Consider the following 17,336-nt stretch of genomic DNA (forward strand, 5'->3'; position numbering starts at 1 on the left):
GGTAGACGGAGAGACATACATATGGACACACACACACACAGGGAGACAGACACACACAGGTAGACGGAGACACACACACACGGGGACACACACGGGGACACACACACAGGGACGCAGGGAGAGACATGGACACAGGGAGAGACGCACACAGGGACACACACACAGACACGCACACAGGGACACACGCACACAGGGACACACACACACAGGGACACTCACACACACACCCACAGGGTGAGGGACGCAGGGAGAGACATGGACACAGGGACACACATGCACACAGGGACACACACGGGGACACAGACACACAGACACACACACAGGGACACACACGGGGACACAGACACACAGGGACACACACGGGGACACAGACACACAAGGACACACACGCACACAGGGAGACACGCGCACACAGGGAGACACGCGCACACAGGGAGACACGCGCACACAGGGAGACACGCGCACACAGGGAGACACGCGCACACAGGGAGACACGCGCACACAGGGAGAGACGCGCACACAGGGACACACACACACAACACAGGGAGACACACATCAGTTGATGGGTGTATTCCTTTCCGCTAGGCACACTTAGAGACGGGCAGATTTCTGAACAGGTGAATTGTGTACGTTGTGTGAAAAAGAGAGCTAGAGAGTGTGTGCTGAGATTATTTGATGCTTGTCTGACTTAATTTTAGTAGATCAGTATTCTGGTATGAGATGGAAGAAGTACAGAAAAACAGGCCTCCCTTTTATCCCTAACCTGCCTCCAACTAACTTCTCTTCAGTCCCATGGCTGTGCAGAAGTCCGACTAGCTGCAGTGCTCACTGTTTATCAGGGTGCATTGGGTTCCTTTCACTCCAAATGTTTGTTTACTTTCCCCGACGCACAGTTCAGACACTGAATTAATAACGAGTCGAACTGAATAGAAATGAAGAACGGGCTGGCATGATTGATGTACCAATTGGTTTCATACAGTCACTCTCAACACTGCAGCAGACTTCCTTGGTTGGTTTTGGGTCGAATTCGGGCGTAACAGCAACCTCTCAGAGATGTCCTCCACCTGCCATCTGGAGCCATGATTGTGCTTCCGTTGTGGTCGAGAGGCAACCTTTTTTTGCATGAAATTAACATGCATTACCATTTCTTCCGACAGTGGAAGAACTGCTATGGATCGCTGCATGAAAGAAGGCAAGCGGCACAGTGGTCTAGGGCACTGCATCGCATTCCTAGCTGTTCCACTAGAGATTCTGGGTTCGAGTCCAGGCTCTGTCTCAGCTGGCCCCGACCGGGAGACCCATGGGGCAGTGCGCAATTGGCCCAGCGTCGTCTGGGTTAGGGGAGGGTTTGGTCGGTAGGGATTTCCTTGTCCCATCACAAACTAGCGACTCCTGTGGCAGGCCGGGCGCAGTGCACACTGACACGATCGCCAGGTGTACGGTGTTTCCTCCGACCGTGTGTTTGGCTTCCGGGTTAAGTGGGCATTGTGTCAAGAAGCTGTGCAGCTTGGTTGGGTTGTGTTTCGGAGGACGCACGGCTCCCAACCTTCGCCTCTCCCGAGTCCATATGGGAGTTGCAGTGATGAGACAAGACTGTCTACCAATTGGATACCACGAAAAGGGGGTAAAAAAATGTAAAATAAAATGAAGGCTTCAACAGCACCACTCCGAAAGAGCATCAGAGGCTGCCGAACTATCGTCAAATGACAGGCGAAGGGTACTATATTGTTTCAGACGGCAATCTATCCAAATCAAATGTATTTATTTAGCCCTTCGTACATCAGCTGATATCTCAAAATGCTCTACAGAAACCCAGCCTAAAACCCCAAACAGCAAGCAATGCAGGTGTAGAAGCACAGTGGCTAGGAAAAACTCCCTAGAAAGGCCAAAACCTAGGAAGTCAGAGGTCGGGGCCCGAGACACACTCTGTGAACTCTAACCACTCTTTCAAAAAGAAAGTGCCGTAGTTCTGTGCTGTGATAGGGCGCTGTTTGAACTAGGGCTTAGAATGGAAGATAGACACACACATGCTCAGAAATTACACTTAACACTATTGAGCTGTCTTCACAGAATCTTCCCGAAGTCGTCCTGTAAATGTGTGCGTTATGAGTGTCTCACATCTGTCAGTTCTGACCTCCTCCCTCATCGGCTATGACAGACATTCTAACGCCGGGGTTGTCACGACAGCACAGCCAGTTACACACCAGAGTGTTTGATCAGAATGGAAGGGTAAACACACACACTCCAAACTCATCTCGTCTTTGTGAATAGATCACATACAACCTCCCTCCCTGTAATTTCCATGCCTGTCAGCCCCCTAACCAGACTGTGTTTTTATTTGATAAGTTGCTTTTTAAATTCTTCTCTGCTGTAATCTAAAGTAGGGGCTGCCATGCGACCCGAATGCAGTTAACAAACCCTAAAGGAAAGCCCCTACAGTATAGTATAACTACAAAAATCTCTGAAACTGGAAACACTTACCTCCCTCACCTGCTTTAAGCACCAACTGTCAGAGCAGTTCACAGATTACTGCACCTGTACATAGCCCACCTATATTTTAGCCCAAACATCTACCTCTTTCCCTACTGTATTTAATTTATTTATTTATTTTGCTCCTTTGCACCCCATTATTTTTATTTCTACTTTGCACATTCTTCCATTGCAAATCTACCATTCCAGTGTTTTACTTGCTATATTGTATTTACTTTGCCACCATGGCCTTTTTTGCCTTTACCTCCCTTATCTCACCTCATATGCTCACATTGTATATAGACTTGTTTCTACTGTATTATTGACTGTATGTTTGTTTTACTCCATGTGTAACTCTGTGTCGTTGTATGTGTCGAACTGCTTTGCTTTATCTTGGCCAGGTCACAATTGTAAATGAGAACTTGTTCTCAACTTGCCTACCTGGTTAAATAAAGGTAAAATAAATAAATAAATAAATAGCCAGTGGTTACCAACCTTTATTGGTTACTGTTCCACCAACTGAATTTTGCTCTGCCTGGATACCCCAGAAGTACCCCCCTCGTGCATTTTACCTATAGATATATGGTCTCATGAATCTTCTCAAGAACCCCTGTGGATAGGCCAAGTAGTAGCCCTGGTTGGGAATCACTGGTATAGCTTATAAAATAACGTGTGCCTTTTTGAGCTGTTATTGTGACTCTTCAGACAGTCACAAATTTCATAGGCCTATGCACAATTCAATATATGGGCATCATCTCTGTCAGACATGTATGCTGTTAACAATTCAGAGAGGCATGAGGGAAATGTTCCCTATCTTCACATGTCCATTTTCATTTCCAGTTCCAATCCCACTGAAACCCCAAATTCTGACTCGTGTCTCACCTAAAAATTCCTAACTTTATTCTGTAATCTATAGGTTGTGTAATCAAAGCACGTCGCTCGCTTGTGTAAAAGGGGAAGGGGGAAACCTAGTCAGTTGTACAACTGAATACTTCCAACTGAAATGTGTCTTCCGCATTTAACCCAACCCCTAAATTACCGCTCTAACGTTTCCCCCTTCTCTGTGCTGTCTCGTACTTGATGCCCATATCAGAGCTTCAGTAGGTGTGAGCAACAAACGGTACGAGAGTAGGTATGGCTATTTTTAAAACAGTTGGTCCCCGTTAAGATACCTTGAACTATTTCCACTCGTCATCTCCCCGGTATTCATGAGTTGATCTGATATCTGTATAAATATAGGAGATATTCTGTAATTCATTTGAAGGTTATCAAGCAAGCTTAGCAACTTTGGTCAGTTGACGTTTGTTTGACTGCCATTACAAAGTTTCTATGATTCGACAATGTCATTGTCAATCAAAGATAGTAACTTTATCATATCTGAATATCTGTTTAATTTGCCCTGAAATCTTTAAATAGTGTGGCAGCCAAGTCGACAAGGTGGCGGTGTGCCCCTCTTATTTTGCGAGAACCAAATAATGACCATACATGGTTCCATACATATCTGGCCATGGAAGAAGTGGTCAGAAAGGGGCTTTTTTAACCTGAATGCTAAAACCTTTTTGCTGGCTACCCAAACTCCTTGCTCCGGCCAAACACTATGCCACGGATGTTACTTTATTCTCTGCAATGAGTCTGGATCTGAGCACCTCCCCAACTATTTCTAGAACGCAAACACATTCTAACCATTGTGATTCATCCCAGAAACCAATGGGTTGGGCCAGAGCCCGAACAAACACATGTGGATAAAGCGCCATTTTGACAATGTGTCATTGCCTTTGATACTCTGATTGGTTAGAAATGATCCAATCACTGAATACTTTGTTTTGTACAACACCCCTCATTTTGATGTCACCACAAACTACTTCAATAATGGCAGTCTCAGACTGAAGTATGTAGCAAACAGAATAGCAGAAGAATTGTTGGAGTCATCAGGCAAAAAAACCTTTAGGATGTGGAGGTGCTCAAAGTTGGTCCATTTTGCATACCCCACCATACCATGAGACAATCCAGGTCTTCAATAGAAAATATTAACGGTTGAGTTAGGTGTCATTTAAAAGCTTACAAACAGGGTTGTCGAAGTCATTTTATTGAAGAACATTTAAAAAAAAAACATCTTCATATTAGCCTGTGTTGTAGCTAAGTCCCTACTTTATATGATCTGAGGTTTTTGTGTTGTGCTGCCCTTGGTTAAGACACAACATGCTCATGAATACAGGGTGGGTGTCATTTCCATCATAGGTCCATTCAATGAAAACTATTTCTCTTCAGACCATCTCTTTCGGACCACTGCACTTTAGCTGGTACACCATTGACATTTAAATGTAATTTACATTTTAACTTCTAATCACTTCCACAAAGATGGCTGCGAGTCCACCCACTGTCGAATGTCAATTTTTAAAGACTTTAATGAGAAAATCATTTTGAAAAATGTGTGAACCCCTCTGACCATCTTTGCTGTACCATTTGAAATGTCAAACATGACAAATCAAGCCCAAACTGTGCTATGTAGTAGGAGTTGTAGTTTCCAACAAGCCAATATTATACAGAGTTACCACTTTTTCTGCCCTAAGCTATCGACAATGACCATAATCCATTACACCTGCTACATTAGGTTAGTGTGGGGCAGACACGGAGGGAGAGAAGAGAGAAATACACAATCGAGAGGGATAGAGAGCAGTTGCTTCGAGGCATCTCTACCCAAAGAGACATCCTCTAAGTCACATATGTCAGAGTCAAGGCCCGCGGGCCACATCCGGCCCGCGAGAAGGTTTTTTACGGCCCCTGGGATGATCTTGATTTATTATTAGAACCGGCCCGCAGACCGCAGCAAGCCGGCAGCCCGCAGATCTTTTACACGCACCAATACTACATTTCCCACAATGCAACGGTGACGCACCGAGCAGTAGGCTGCTTCATTTCAATATTTATTGGCACAGCAGTCGTCAGCATCACAGTAAAATTAACTTTCAGATACCCATCAAAAATGGCAAAACGGAAGGTGGACACTGAGAACCGGGGTTTCAAACAAGGTGATCGGAGTATATGTTCACGGAGGTAGCTGGAAAACCTGTGTGTCTTCTGTGTGGAGAAAGTGTGGCGGTACTGAAAAGTATAATCTGAGACGACATTATGAAACGAAACACGCGGACAAAAACAAGAATATGGACATGGAACAAAGGCTACAAAAGGCAGAGGAATTAAAACTTCAAATCTCGACAGGCTCTGTTCAAAAAAGCCAAATCACAAGGCCAGGCTGCTGTCAAGGCCAGTTTTATTTTGGCAGAAGAGATCGCTAAATCAGCCCGGCCATTTACGGAGGGGGATTTCATCAAAAACTGCATGATTAAAGTTTGTGACGAAGTTTGCCCAGAAAAAAGGCAACTCTTTTTAAATGTGAGTCTGAGCAGAAACACCATTGCCGAGAGAGTAGACCAGTTGTCCATCAATCTAAAAGAGCAGCTTGTGAAAAAGGGAAAAGATTTCATTGCATATTCCTTGGCTGTGGATGAGAGCACCGACATTTCTGACATTGCCCAGTTGTCAATTTTCATCCGCGGAGTGGACTCCAGCCTAAGCGTGACAGAGGAGTTTTTGGCTTTACGTCCTATGCATGGCACAACTACGGGGCATGATTTGTATGAAGAGGTGTCAAGATGTGTAAATGAGATGGAGCTGCCTTGGGAAAAACTCGTGGGTTTGACAACCGACGGAGCACCTGCGATGTGTGGACACAGGAGCGGACTGGTGGCGAAGATATTGCAAGAGGAAAACGCGACAGGTGAGCTGACAGCTTATCATTGTATCATACACCAGGAAGCGTTGTGCGGTAAAGCCTTGAAAATGGAGCATGTAATGAGCATCATCACGCGCACAGTTAACTTTATCAGAGCCAAAGGTTTGAATCACCGCCAGTTCAAGGCATTTCTGACGGAGTTAGAAACGGAGCATGGTGATTTGCCTTATCACACAGAGGTGCGATGGCTAAGCCAGGGAAAGGTGCTTCAAAGATGTTTCGATGAGGAACAAAGTGTTGTTTTTGATTAATAGATTTTTGCACTTTATTTTATTGTATTTCAATCCAATTATATTTTAAAAATATTTCAGTTGAGTGGATGATAGAAAATTGCTATTATTGTTTTTTTCTTTGAAGTAAATTTAGCCCACTTTTGCTAAAATAGAAAATATAGGCTACTGATGGTGCCTTGAATACCGGTTTCTTTCATTTAATGTTCATGTTATGGGGATTTTTATATAAAGGAAATTTGTCTTTTGTGTCTGTTGAAAATTAAAGATTACTGACAGAGCCATAAGAAAATATTGCTTTATTTATCTGATCATATTGGAATATATTTGTTAGGTTTTCAGTAGGTTCAATTAGGTTCACTAGACTATATGCGTCATTTAAAAATTTTTCAATGAACATTCGAACAGTCCGGCCCTCGGCTTGTAGCTAAATTTTTTATTTGGCCCTCCGTCCATTTGACTTTGACACCCCTGCTCTAAGTGATTGATAGTTGATATTCAGCAGTCATAAAAGTAGGGCTGGGAATTGGCAGGGACCTCACGATCATTATCACGATTCTTATTGCCGATACGATATGCATTATGATTCTCACGATTCTAAAAATATTGTGATTCGACGTTCCAAACATATTGCTTACCATATGTCGGCTGTAGAGGGATGAGAGAGCCATGAGAAAACACGTTTTGATCAGTCATGGCAGTAAAAGTGCTGAAAACACATTTTATTCCTTTTTATTATTAAAAAAGGAAAAATGGAGGAAAAATACTTCCGCTTTGGTGTAGGTACAGCCAACTAGCGCAAAAATAATATTGAGAATTTGTTTTTAAAGCCATACGGTATGTAACTATCGATTTTGTTTTTCACCCATCACTACATAAATGTATGCCTTATTTACTTTGAAAAACGATTAAATAGTGCATTTGTCAGACAGCATAGGCAGCAGCTCTATAGAGATGACGACTTGGCTATAAATAATATAAATCAAATTAAAAAAGTGCAATTAATATACACAACTTTTTTTTACCCCCCCCCCCCCACCCCATCAATGTTAAAGGGATAGTTCAACCAAATTACAAAATTGGACAAGGTATGACAGCAACCCATGATTTTGGTATTGTTTACCTTGCCACTGTTTCAAATGCTATCTTTTTAGCATTTGTGGCATAAATCCAATGTGTGGCACAAGACAACAGTACCTATATTAGCATTTCTACGCTTCATATGCAAACCATCATTGAGTTATTCAATACATTTTTTTATACCTTGTGATTCAGACATGAAGCATGAAAATGCTAATTTACAGTGTTGCAAAAAAGTATTTAGTCAGCCACCAATTGTGCAAGTTCTCCCACTTAAGATGAGAGGCCTGTAATTGTCATCATAGGTACACTTCAACTATGACAGACAAAATGAGAAAAAAAATCCAGAAAATCACATTGTAGGATTTTTAATGAATTTATTTGCAAATTATGGTGGAAAATAAGTATTTGGTCACCTACAAACAAGCAAGATTTCTGGCTCTCACAGACCTGTAACTTCTTCTTTAAGAGGTTCCTCTGTCCTCCACTCGTTACTTGTATTAATGGCACCTGTTTGAACTTATCAGTATAAAAGACACCTGTCCACAACCTCAAACAGTCACACTCCAAACTCCACTATGGCCAAGACCAAAGAGCTGTCAAAGGACACCAGAAACAAAATGGTAGACCTGCACCAGGCTGGGAAGACTGAATCTGCAATAGGTAAGCAGCTTGGTTTGAAGAAATCAACCGTGGGAGCAATTATTAGGAAATGGAAGAAGACATACAAGACCACTGATAATCTCCCTAGATCTGGGGCTCCACGCAAGATCTCACCCCGTGGTGTCAAAATGATCACAAGAACGGTGAGCAAAAATCGCAGAACCACACAAGGGGACCTCGTGAATGACCTGCAGAGAGCTGGGACCAAAGTAACAAAGCCTACCATCAGTAACACACTACGCCGCCAGGGACTCAAATCCTGCAGTGCCAGATGTGTCCCCCTGCTTAAGCCAGTACATGTCCAGGCCCATCTGAAGTTTGCTAGAGAGCATTTGGATGATCCAGAAAAAGATTGTGAGAATGGCATTTGGTCAGATGAAACCAAAATATAACTTTTTGGTAAAAACTCAACTCTTTGTGTTTTGGAGGATAAAGAATGCTGAGTTGCATCCAAAGAACACCATACCTACTGTGAAACATAGGGGTGGAAACATCATGCTTTGGGGCTGTTTTTCTGCAAAGGGACCAGGACGACTGATCCGTGTAAAGGAAAGAATGAATGGGGCCATGTATCGTGAGATTTTGAGTGAAAACCTCCTTTCATCAGCAAAGGCATTGAAGATGAAACGTGGCTGGGTCTTTCAGCATGACAATGATCCCAAACACACCGCCCGGGCAACGAAAGAGTGGCTTCGTAAGAAGCATTTCAAGGTCCTGGAGTGGCCTAGCCAGTCTCCAGATCTCAACCCCATAGAAAATATTTGGAGGGAGTTGAAAGTCCGTGTTTCCCAGCAACAGCCCCAAAACATCACTGCTCTAGAGGAGATCTGCATGGAGGAATGGGCCAAAATACCAGCAACAGTGTGTGAAAACCTTGTGAAGACTTACAGAAAACGTTTGACTTCTGTCATTGCCAAAAAATATAACAAAGTATTGAGAAACTTTTGTTATTGACCAAATACTTATTTTCCAACATAATTTGCAAATAAATTCATTAAAATCCTACAATGTGATTTTCTGGATTATTTTTCTCATTTTGTCTGTCATAGTTGAAGTGTACAGGCCTCTCATATTTTTAAGTGGGAGACCTTGCACAATTGGTGGCTGACTAAATACTTTTTTGCCCCACTGTAGGTACCATTAACTCTCATTGGATTTGTGCTACAAATGCTAAAATGTTGGCATTTGAAACAGTGGAAAACAAAATCAAAGCATGGATTGTTGTCATACCTTGTCCATAAGACTGCATACAGGGTAAGGAAACCAATATGTAATTTGGTTGAACTGTCCCTCTCGTGCTTGTCGGATGTGGCATGGCTTGCAAAACTATAATGGATTACAGAGGCCTACCAGACAACCTACGTACCTTCTATGCAAGCTTCGAGGCTAGCAACACTAAACTATGTATGAGAGCACCAGCTGTTAGGGATTGTGTGATCACGCTCTCCGTAGCCTATGTGAGTAAGACCTTTTAATTAAACAGGTTAATGTTCACAAGGCCACATTGCCAGATGGATTACCAGGATGTGTACTCAGAACATGCGATGACCAGCTGGCAAATGTCTTAACTGACATGTTCAACCTCTCCCTGACCCAGTCTGTAATACCTACAATTAATGTCGGAAGTTTACGTACACCTTAGCCAAATGCATTTAAATGTTTTCCACAATTCCTGATATTTAATCCTAATAAAAATTCCCTGTCTTAGGTCAGTTAGGATCACCACTTTATTTTAATAATGTGAAATGTCAGAATAATAGTAGTGATTTATTTCAGCTTTTATTTCTTTCATCACATTCCCAGTGGGTCAGAAGTTTGCATACGCTCAATTAAAATTTGGTAGCATCGCCTTTAAATTGTTTAACTTGGGTCAAACATTTCGGGTAGCCTTCCACACGCTTCCCACAATAAGTTGGGTGAATTTTGGCCCATTCCTCCTGATAGAGCTGGTGTAACTGAGTCAGGTTTGTTAGTCTCCTTCCTCGCACAATAATTTTCAGTTCTGCCCACAAATGTTCTATTGGCTTGAGGTCCGGGCTTTGTGATGGCCACTCTAATACCTTGACTTTGTTGTCCTTAAGCCATTTTGCCACAACTTTGGAAGTATGCTTGGAGTCATTGTCCATTTGGAAGACCCTTTTGCGAACAAGCTTTAACTTCCTGACTGATGTCTTGAGATGTTGCTTCAATATATATACACGTATTTTTCTGTCTTCATGATGCCATCTATTTTGTGAAGTGCACCAGTCCCTCCTGCAGCAAAGCACCCCCACAAGATGATGCTGCCACCCCCGTGCTTCACGGTTGGGATGGTGTTCATCGGCTTGCAAGCCCTGTTTCCTCCAACTATAACGATGGTCACTATGGCCAAACAGTTCTATTTTTGTTTCATCAGACCAGAGGACATTTCTCCAAAAAGTATGATCTTTGTCCCTATGTGCAGTTGCAAACCGTAGTCGGTCTTTTTTATGGCGGTTTTGGACAGTGGCTTCTTCCTTGCTGAGCGGCCTTTCAGGTTATGTCGATATAGGACTCATTTTACTATGGATATAGATACTTTTGTAATTGTTTCCTCCAGCATCTTCTGGGTCCTTTGCTGTTGTTCTGGGATTTATTTGCACTTTTCGCACGAAAGTATGTTCATCTCTCGGAGACAGAATGTGTCTCCTTCCTGAGTGGTATGACGGCTGCGTAGTTCCATGGTGCTTATACTTGCGTACTATTGTTTTTACAGATGAACGTGGAACCTTCAGATGTTTGGAAATTGCTCCCAAATTGCCACACAATACGCCATAATGACAAAGCGAAAATAGGTGTTTAAGTATTTTTGCAAATGTAAAAAAAAAAAAAAAAAAAAAAAACTTTACATAATTATTCAGACCCTTTGTTATGAAACTCGAAATTGGGCCCAGGTGCATCCTGTTTGCATTGATCATCCTTGACGTTTCTACAACTTGATTGGAACCCACCTGTGGTAAATTGAATTGATTAGACATGATTTGGAAAGGTACACATCTGTTTAAGGTCCCAGAGTATATGGTGCATGTCAGCAAAAACAGCATTGAAGGTCCCCAAGAACACAGTGGCCTCCATTATTAAATGGAAGAAGTTTGGATTTTTCCTAGAGCTGGCCGCCTGGGGATAAGGGACTCGGTCAGGGAGGTGACCAAGAACCTGATGGTCAGTCTGATAGAGCTCCAGAGTTCCTCTGTGTAGATGGGAGAACCTTCCAGAAGGACAACCAACTCTGCAGCACTCCACCAATCCGGCCTTTATGGTAGAGTGGCCAGATGGAAGCCACTCTTTAGTAAAAGGCACATGACCACCCACTTGGAGTTTGCCAAAAGGCACATAAAGACTCTCAGACCATGAAAAACAGGATTTTCTGGTCTGATGAAACTAAGCTTGAACTCTTTGGCCTGAATGCCAAGCATCACATCTGGAGGAAACCTGGCACCATACCTACGGTGAAGCATGGTGGTGGCAGCATGCTGTGTGGATGTTTTGCAGCAAGAAGGACTGGAAGACTAGTCAGGATTGAGGGAAAGATAACCAGAGCAAAGTACAGAGAGATCCTTGATGAAAACCTGCTTCACAGCTCTCAGGACCTCAGACTGGGGCAAAGGTTCACCTTCCAACAGGACAACAACCCTAAGCACACAGCCAAGACAATGCAGGAGTCGCTTTGGGACAAGTCTCTGAATGTCCTTGAGTGGCCCAGCCAGAACCCAATCAAACATCTCTGGAGAGACCTGAAAATAGCTGTGCAGCAATGCTCACAATCCAACCTGACAGAGCTTGCAAGGATCTGCAGAGCTGAATGGGAGAGCCTCCGCAAACACAGGTCTGCCAAACTTGTAGAGTCATACCAAAGAAGAATCCAGGCTGTAATTGCTGCCAAAGGTTCTTCGAGAAAGTACTGAATAAAGGGTCTGAGTACTTATGTAAATGTCATATTTCAGGTTTTTATTTTTTTAGCAAAAAAATATCTGTTTTTTGCTTCGTTATTATGGGGTATTGTGTGTAGATTGAGAAAAGCAAAAACTATTTAATACATTTTAGAATAAGGCCCGTAACGTAACCATGTGGAAAAGGTCAAGGGATCTGAATCATTTCCAAATGTACTGTACTATGAAGAACATTGAAAGTCAAAGTGGAGGGTTCCATCAATCAATCAATCAATTAATCAATATATTTTATATAGGAGAGACCCAGCCTAAAACCCCAAAGAGCCAGCAATGCAGAAGCACAGTGGCCAGGAAAAACTCCCCATTAAGGCAGGAACCTAGGAAGAAACTTGGAGAGGAACTAGGTTCCTAGGGGTGGCCAGTCCTCTTCTGGCTGTGCTGGGTGGATATTTTTAGAGTACATGTGTGGCCATAAAGACAGATCGTTTTTCAAGATGTTTTCAAATGTTCATAGATGACCAGCAGGGTCAAATAATATCCATGGTGGCCATGGAGGTTGCAATTGACTGACCCATGTTCAACTGCTGTCCATAGTCTCCCAATATTTGAGATACTTTTGGTCATGTGGTGTATGTGGACATTCCAAATCATGGGCATTAATATGGAGTGCCCCCCCCCCTTTTTTTTTGCTGCTATAACAGCCTCCACTCTTCTGGGACGGCATTCCACTAGATGTTGGAACATTACTTCGGGGACTTGCTTCCATTCAGCCACGAGCATTAGTGAGTTCGGGCACTGATGTTGTGCGATTAGGCCTGGCTCGCATTCAGCGTTCCAATTCATCCAAAAGGTGTTTGAAGGGGTTAAGGTCAGGGCTCTGTGCAGCTTCCACACCGATCGCGACAAACCATTTCTGTATGGACCTCGCTTTGTGCACAGTGGCATTGTAATGCTGAAACAGGAAAGGGCCTTCCCTAAATTGTTGCCACAAATTTGGAAGGACAGAATTGTCTATAATGTCGTATGCTGTAGCTTTTAAGATTTCCCTTCACTAGCCCGAATCATGAAAAACCATTATTCTTCCCCCCACCAAACTTTACAGTTGGCACTATGCATTGAGACTGGTAGCGTAAGCCAAACCCAGATTTGTCCGTCGTACTGCCAGATGGTGAAGCGTGGCTCATCAGTATTCTGAAGTCCAATGGTGGTGAGCATTACACCACTCCAGCCAATGTTTGGCATTGCGGATGGTGAACTTAGGCTTGTGTGCAGCTGCTCAGCAATGGAAACCCATTTCATGAAGCTCCCAACAAACAGTTATTGTGTTGACGTTGCTTCCAGAGGCAGTTTGGAACTCGGTAGTGAGTGGACAGACCACGTTTATGTGCTACGAGCTTCAGCACTTGGCGGTCCCGTTCTGTAAGCTTCTGTGGCCTACCACTTCGCGGCTGAACCATTGTTGCATCTAGATGTTTCCACTTCACGATAACAGCACTTACAGTTGATCATGGAAGCTCTAGCAGAGCAGAAAGTTGACAAACTGACTTGATGCAAAGGGGGCATCATGACGGTGCCACCTTGAAAGTCACCCAGCTCTTCAGTACGAGCCATTCTACTGCCAATGTTTCTCTATCGAGATTGCATGGCTGTGTGCTCAATTTTATACACCTGTCAGCAAAAGATGGAGCTGAAATAGCCGAATGCACTAATTTGTCCACATACCTGTGTGTGTATATAGTGTACCATTCTGTCCTAGTAGAGTCGTATTGGGTTAGTGTTGAGCTCCTCTGTCAGCTGCAATCGGTGCTCTTGTCTGAATGTGTGTCCTCTGATGCTCTGGCATCTACTCCTGACACCTTCATGAATGAACAATCTCATCTCCCTGCCGAGCAGAAATGTCCTTTAATTGCGTCGACATGCCAACGCATCCCCTACTCTATCAGGCCGTCTCTGAACACACACACAGTTACTTACACACAAACAAACCTAAGATGATGGGGGTACTGGAGAACTCAGCAGATTGCATGTCCCACTGGTATGGGGCCTGTCGCTGCAGCTCAGTGGGTGTGGATGGTGGTGGCTCTCCTCTCATCTTCTTGTCTCCTTTCTTCTCCGATGTAATGATCTGTCCCAAAATGTGTGCTCCTGCCGCTGTGATCCACAGAATGATAGTTCTCACCCACACACACCAGTATATTGAGCTGTGTTGATCACACACACTCCGGCCCCTCAATCTGACAGACGTCTCGTTAGCGCTCTGTCTGGATGATCTGGGTGTGGGCTGTGCCCCCGCATATCCCTGTGTGTCTGTGGTGAGCTGTTCACACCACTAAGAGACTGGTGGGCTCTGTCTGAGCTCCCATCTTCTGAACTTCTGTGTTGAGCCCTATTTAGACTACCAACTACTCTTCTCTTCCTCCGCTCCCCGCTCTTTTACTGGCGTTCCTTCTCTTTGTCCTCTCACTTTCTCTTTTTTCTTTCGCTCTCTTTCTCTCCTCGCTTGCGCTCTCTTTCTCTCCTCGCGCTCTCTTTCTCTCCTCACGCTCTCTTTCTCTCCTCGCTTGCGCTCTCTTTCTCTCCACGCTCTCTTTCTCTCCTCGCTTGCGCTCTCTTTCTCTCCTCACGCTCTCTTTCTGTCCTCGCTCGTGCTCTCTTTCTCTCCTCACGCTCTCTTTCTCTCCTCGCTCGTGCTCTTTCTGTCCTCACGCTCTCTTTCTCTCCTCGCTCGTGCTCTCTTTCTGTCCTCGCTCGTGCTCTCTTTCTGTCCTCGCTCGTGCTCTCTTTCTGTCCTCCTCCCCGCTCTCTTAGGTAGAGGTCAAGATGCAGAAGACAGAGGGCATCAGGTGGGAGAAGCTGGAGGGAAAGGACAGGAGCCCAATGTCAAACACTTCATCCCCAGTCAGTTCCTCTCCGTCACACACACGCGTGCTCTCTCCACCTTTGCGCTCTCTCTCTTACACTAACATATAACAAATTCAGAACTGGTTTCTGGTACTGAAACCTTTTTAATGTGTGTGTATTCCTGTGTAGACCAGTACCCGTCATCATCTGCCTCCAGCCGTAAGTGGGACAAGGTGGTGGGGGACATCAGTGAGGAGGAGAAGCTGGAGGGACACGCAGCGCTCAACAAACTCTTTCAACAAATCTACTGTGACGGCACTGACAAGGTCAAATGGGCCATGAACAAATCCTTTGTGGGTATACACACACCACGAGAGGAACACACACCACGAAAGGAACACACACCACGAGAGGAACACACACCACGAGAGGTACACACACCACGAGAGGTACACACACCACGAGAGGAACACACACCACGAGAGGAACACACACCACGAGAGGAACACACACCACGAGAGGAACACACACCACGAGAGGAATGGAGAAAGGTGTTTTTGTTTTAGCAGTACACAGTATCACTGACTCTCTTCTCCTCCCCCTGTAGGTAGAGTCGGGTGGTACAGTTCTGAGCACCAACTGGACAGACGTCGGGAAGAGAACGATAGAGATGAGCCCTCCTGATGACATGGAGCTTAAGAAGTACTGAAGAACACTCTCGCTCACTGCCCATATCGCCCCCCCCCTCCCCCAGGCCATGACTGTTAATATATTATTTTTTTAATTTCACCTTTATTTAACCAGGTAGGCTAGTTGAGAACAAGTTCTCATTTACAACTGCGACCTGGCCAAGATAAAGCAAAGCAGTGCGACACAAATAACACAGTTACACATGGAATAAATAAATATACAGTCAATAACACAATAGAGAAACGGTCTATATACAGTGTGTGCAAATGAGGTAAGGCAATAAATAGGTCATAGTGGTGAAATAATTACAATACAGCAATTGAACACTGGAATGATAGGTGTGCAAGTAGAGATACTGGGGTGCAAAGGCGCAAAATAAATCAAATAAAAAACAGTATGGGGGATGAGGTAGTAGGGTGGGCTATGTACAGGTGCAGTGATCTGTGAGCTGCTCTGACAGCTGGTGCTTAAAGTTAGTGAGGGAGATGAGTCTCCAGCTTCAGTGATATTGCTTTCTCCTCCTTGCCTCCAATGGACATGTCCACTTTATTCCCCCAAACCCACCCTTCCTTCCAGTCCGTCTGTCAATATTGGTTTTAGAGCTTTGGTGCTTTTCGCCACAGTCCAGGAACCACTAGTAACTCTAGCGTTTAACCTCACAAACACTATAAAGAGGTTCATCGATACATCTGTCTATCCTATATATAATATAAAAACTGGGAATCATCTGAATGGCCAATTTGGTTGAAGGTAGTGAGTGTAGGGTTGAACCTGATTCCTGGACTGACAGGTTAGGAAACCCCTTTCACCTCTTGTGGCTGTTCTTGTGTTTAGAGCCTTTCTTTATCCGGGGTGGGTGGGAGGTGAGGGACGTTTATGTTGTCCCATTCACCACTTGGACAGAATACAAAATATGTGAAATTGTTTTAGTTTTTTTGTACTTTTATAAGAATTCTAGAATCTTTTTCCACATCAGCAGCAATACAGTCATGCAATGGAAGTCAAATTTTAATTTCCTTTTCCTCAATGTGATTCAAACTTAAATGTAAGTAAATTATTTTGTTTATTGATCACAATTGTTTGTTTCACTGTGTGTAATGTCGTTTAAGTGACCTCGGGCGTGTTCAGAAGGACAACAATTTTTAAACGTTCTGATAAACATGTGTTATGTACATCAAAGGAATCAAACCTGCACTATTCGTGGCATTGTATCTGCAACATTTGGCTACTGAAGGTGGCCCAAAAGAAAGCTAGCATCGTCAATTACCAATACCAAACACACCCAATCCTGTACTAATCTACTTTACTATATTACAGGGAGTAGACCTCATCCTCACACACTACATTCTGCTGCTCTCTGCTTTGAGTGGGCGTTGCGTTAAGTGCAGGAGCATTAATATGGATCTAACTGCATCATCAGCCCTCACACTGAGTTAAGTGAAAAATACACACACCCCTTCCCTTCCTCACTGAGTTAAGTGTTAAATTCATTGCACATTGTTTCAGGTGCCGTGGCGATCAAATGGCTTCGGTTAAAACTCTTAACTGCATTACATTTACATTTAAGTCATTTAGCAGACGCTCTTATCCAGAGCGACTTACAAATTGGTGAATTCACCTTCTGACATCCAGTGGAACAGCCACTTTACAATAGTGCATCTA

At 43.8% G+C, this 17,336-nt stretch overlaps 1 protein-coding gene across 2 annotated transcripts in view; it reads left to right on the top strand.

Moving 5' to 3' along the window:
* The window catches only part of LOC135511087 (protein SGT1 homolog), a 37,953-nt gene extending 20,734 nt beyond the window's left edge, over positions 1-17,219 (top strand). Inside the window, exons 7-9 of one of the 2 annotated variants that reach the window (XM_064932609.1) lie at positions 15,174-15,337; positions 15,592-15,686; positions 16,992-17,219. In XM_064932609.1, coding sequence (XP_064788681.1) covers positions 15,174-15,337; positions 15,592-15,686; positions 16,992-16,998 — 266 coding nt within the window. In that variant the 3' untranslated portion in view covers positions 16,999-17,219. Of the gene's footprint in view, positions 1-15,173; positions 15,338-15,591 lie in introns of both variants that reach the window. The other variant, XM_064932615.1, reaches the window with a different exon arrangement.
* Positions 17,220-17,336: the final 117 nt, after the last annotated feature.

The sequence above is a fragment of the Oncorhynchus masou genome, chromosome 3 (genome assembly GCF_036934945.1).
Source record: "Oncorhynchus masou masou isolate Uvic2021 chromosome 3, UVic_Omas_1.1, whole genome shotgun sequence".
Classification (NCBI taxonomy): domain Eukaryota; kingdom Metazoa; phylum Chordata; class Actinopteri; order Salmoniformes; family Salmonidae; genus Oncorhynchus; species Oncorhynchus masou.